The 4,637-nt window shown below is 40.3% G+C and overlaps 1 protein-coding gene across 1 annotated transcript; it reads right to left on the bottom strand.

Annotated features, from left to right (window-relative positions):
- Positions 1 to 3,311: 3,311 nt before the first annotated feature.
- Positions 3,312 to 4,637, bottom strand: LOC142537764 (uncharacterized). The gene has a single exon (XM_075643258.1). The coding sequence runs from the start codon at positions 4,635 to 4,637 to the stop codon at positions 3,312 to 3,314; it is 1,326 nt and encodes a 441-aa protein (XP_075499373.1).

Below are 4,637 nucleotides of genomic sequence, written 5' to 3'. Positions count from 1 at the left end.
CAGGTGAAAATCGAGCATCAGAGACCTGCTGGGACATTGCTGTCATTACCGATTCCTCAATGGAAATTGGAGCATATTACGATGGACTTCGTGACTGGTCTTCCAAGAACGCAGAAAGGTTTTAACGCTATTTGGGTTATTGTTGATCGGTTGACCAAGTCAGCGCATTTTCTTTCAGTCAAGATAACGTATTCCATGAACCAGTATGCCAAAGAGTACATAACAGAGATTGTTAGACTTCATGGTGTTCCTGTGTCGATCGTGTCTGATCGTGACCCTAGATTTACTTCAGAGTTTTGGAAGAGTTTGACAGAGCCTTGGGTACACGGTTGGCATTCAGTACAGCATATCACCCCCAGAGCGACGGTCAATCAGAGAGAGTTATTCAGATTCTAGAGGATATGCTCAGAGCTTGTACTACCGACTATCCTGGTAGTTGGGATTCCAAATTGCCTCTTGTTGAGTTCACGTACAATAATAGCTACCAAGAAACGATTGGCATGGCATCGTATGAAGCACTTTATGGCAGAAAGTGTAGATCGCCATTGTATTGGGATGAGATTGGTGAGAGGAAGATGTTGGGTCCAGAATTGGTCCAACAGACAGCTGATGTTGTTGCTGTTATTCGAGAGAGGATGAAGACAGCACAGTCGAGACAGAAGAGTTATGCTGATGTGCGTCGCAGGCCGTTGCAGTTTGAGGTGGGCGACCATGTGTTCTTGAAGATAGCACCTCTTAAGGGTGTGATGCGGTTTGGCAAGAAGGGAAAGTTGAGTCCGAGATTTATTGGCCCATTTGAGATCTTGGATAGAGTCGGTGATCGAGCTTACAGGTTAGCCCTACCGCCAGATCTTGACAGAGTTCATAATGTTTTTCATGTTTCAATGCTCAGGAAGTATATTGCGAATCCTTCCCATGTTCTTCGCCATGAGCCATTGGATTTGACGCCGAATTTGACTTACCAAGAGATTCCGGTCCAGATTCTGGATCGTAGAGTTAGAGTTTTGAGAAACAAAGAGATCGGCTTTGTTAAAGTCCTTTGGAGGTATCATTTGATTGAAGAAGCCACGTGAGAAACAGAGGATGAGATGAAAGAGAAGTATCCCGAGCTTTTTGCGTAGTGACGTCAATTTCGAGGACGAAATTCCCTTAAGGAGGGGAGATTGTAATACCCAAGCATGGTGTACGGTATGGTTTAAGTTTTCGTATGTTTATGGATTATTTGGTTTAGATGTTAAGAGTTGTGATTATGGGTCATAGTATTGTTGGTTATTATTGTTTTGTGGCATTGTTGATATTAGTTGATGGTAGTTGTATTGTATCAGCGTTGGGATTCGATTTTAGTTGCATAAGAGTTTATTTTGGCCGAGACCAGACCGCACCCGCGGTAATTTGAGCAGCGCCCCCGCGGTCTTTATTGCAGCATTTTTGGTGAATTGCCGAACAGACACCGCACCCGCGGTGTGATAGTTACCGCACCCGCGGTAATTTTTGTACCGCACCCGCGGTCGTCAGTTTCAGAATTTTGGTTGTTTTGCCGTAGGCACACTGCACCCGCGGTGCATGTTGGAGCGCACCTGCGGTCGATGAATAGTGAAAGCGTGTTTTCGAGATTTTAATGATATAAGGCATAGATTTGTTCACTTTTCCTCACTCTTTTCCCCTCATTCTCGATTCTTCTCCTCAAGTGAAGGCTAGGGTTCCATTTTCTTTCACTTCATCTCTTTGATTCTTGCATCTTGTTGGAGTTTTGTGTTGAGAGCAAGGTTTACTTGGGTTCAAGGAAGCTAAGGTAAGCTTTTGGTTTAGTTTATTCTTGGTTTTGGTGTTGGGATAAATCATGGGTTTGGTGATTGTGTTGGTTTTATGGATTAATTGTTATGGGTTTATGATTATTGAGATGTTGATGGTGTATTTCATGATTTATTGTTGTAGGTTGTGTACCAAGAGATATATTCTAGGTTCCAAGTGGTTGTAAGTGGAATTTCATTCCTTGTGCTCACATGATAATATATGTATGGTGTTTCAATCGTTTTAATGTGCTATTCCCTTCATTTGATTCATGTTATGTATTGATACACTTTGTTGTATATTATGGAGGCATTTTTATGTCTCAATTGTGAAAAAGGGAATATAAGAGAAAAGAGTCTTCAAAGTGTTTGATTTAATGCCAAAGAGAGAGTTTAAATGATTTATTGGATTGATAGATACATAGTCATAGATTGCATGCAATTAGTTGATCAACGACCATATGCTTATATCCCTCAGAGTTATCGATGTATATCGATGGGATATAGGTACAGAGACAGAGATACTATATAGATATCAATCCAACAGAGAAAAGAGAAATACCATCTTATTGTTATATTATGCTATGTTATTCATGTTTCAAGAGTTGATGGTATTTAATGATTTCAAAGCCATGTTTTACAGAGTATGATATATGTATCCATTGCTATGTAAGAGTTCCACTTGCTGAGTTTTATACTCATTTCAGTTATTTCATGTGATGCAGATAAGAGCGACGGGCCGGGACGTTGATTGTGGGCCGAAGTCATATGCATATAGAGAAGGAAGGAAGAAGTTATTTTGCTAGCATTTTGATATGATCACAAAAATGATATTTTGTAATTTTTTTTTTATCATTTGATTGATCATGTATATACTTTTGATTATACATTGACATGTATTTTTAAATCCTTCTTTCTTTTTAGAAAATTTTAAATTTCGCTGCTATTTTATTAAAACTGGTCGAGGGTGTCACAGCCCGCTAATCCCAAGAAACTTCGAATTTCTGTCACAGTCTTTGGTCTAGGCCAATCTGAGATTGTTTCTATTTTCTGAGGATCCACAGCTATTCCTGCTGCTGATATTATATGTCCCAAGAAAGTGACACTACTTTGCCATAATTCACATTTCTTGAATTTGGCGTAAAGTTCTTTCTCTCTCAGTATCTGAAGAGTTAGACGGAGATGTTCTTTGTGGTCTTCTTCACTTGGTGAATATATGAGAATATCGTCAATAAACACCACCACAAACTTGTCAAGGAATGGCTTGAACACTCTGTTCATGAGATCCATAAATGCTGTTGGAGCATTTGTTATTCCAAACGGCAATACCATGAACTCGTAATATCCATATCTTGCTCTGAAAGCCGTCTTCGGAATATCGTCTGCCTTGACCTTCAGTTGGTGATAACTTGTCCTTAGGTCGAGCTTGGAAAAGACCGTAGCTCCTTTGAGTTGATCAAACAAATCGTCTATTCTTGGAAGTGGGTACTTATTCTTGATTGTGATTTTATTCAGCTCCCTCTAATCAATACATAATCTCATACTTCCATCTTTTTTATTCACAAATAGAACAGGATCTCCCCAAGGATATACACTTGGTCGGATTTGTTTCTTATCCAACAGCTCTTGGAGTTGATCTTTCAATTCCTTCAATTCTGCTGGAGCCATTCGGTAGGGTGATTTTGATATTGGTGCAGCATCGGGTATCAAATTGATTTCAAATTCTACTTCTCGGTCCGGAATTTCTCTAGGGAGTTCTTCAGGAAAGACATCTGGAAAGTCTTGAACTACTGGAATCTCTTCTAATGCAAGCATAGTTTCTTCATTTACCTCATTTATCATTGTTAGGTAAACTTTTTCTCCACTTTTCATGGCTCTCCAAGTCTGAGAAGCTGATAGGAGGGACTTCTGTTTCTTGACTTTGCCATGGTAAATGACCTCTCCTTGGTTTGGAGCTTGAAGTTTGACATTCTTCATTCGGCAATCTACTAATGCATGATTTTTGGATAACCAATCCATTCCTAGAATGATGTCGAACTCCACCATGTTCAGTTGTATCAATTCTGCTTGGAATATGTGTTCATTGATATAGACTTTACACTTTCGGTGCACTCTATGTGTTTCGATGGTCTTACTAGTAGGAGTCGCTACTCTAAAGGGTTCGACTAGTATTTCAGGCGTAAGCCCTAGTTTCTTAGTGAACCTTTTAGATATAAATGAATGAGTAGCACCACTGTCAAACAACACATAAGCTGGCATTTCATTGAAAAAAATAGTACCTGTCACGACATCGTTTGCATCATCTGCTTCTTCTTGAGTTATTGCAAACACACGAGCGTTGGGTTTATTCTCCTTTGGCTTTTTGGGGTTAGCATCAACATTTGGCCTGGTCCCTCTCTTTAATGGCTCGGGACAATTAGTAATTCGATGCCCTAGTTTCCCACGATTGAAACATGCCCCAGTCTGTCTGTGGCATTCCCCAGAATGACGACTATTACATTTGGGACACATCTTTGGTTCTTGGTAGGTTGGGTGGGACGAAGCACCTTTGAATGACCCATTGGACTTATTGGGTCTCTTGAATGGTTGTTTCCCTTGCGATGACTGTCCAGTAAGAGGTCGCTTATTCTTGTTCTCGTCCCCCCGACGCTTGATGTCTGTCTCAGCTCTTATTGCTGCTCCCATTAAATCAGCAAAGCTTGTAGGTTGATAAACTGCTAAGGATGACTGGATACGGCTGCTCAATCCCTTCTTGTATCTGTGCATCTTCATAACTTCATCTGCCATGATTGTCGGAGCATAAGTTCCAAAATCATTGAATCGGGAGGTGTAATCTACCACTGACAT

This window comes from Primulina tabacum, chromosome 2 (genome assembly GCF_025594145.1).
Source record: "Primulina tabacum isolate GXHZ01 chromosome 2, ASM2559414v2, whole genome shotgun sequence".
Classification (NCBI taxonomy): Eukaryota; Viridiplantae; Streptophyta; class Magnoliopsida; order Lamiales; family Gesneriaceae; genus Primulina; species Primulina tabacum.
This window is presented reverse-complemented; position numbering and strand designations above follow the sequence as displayed.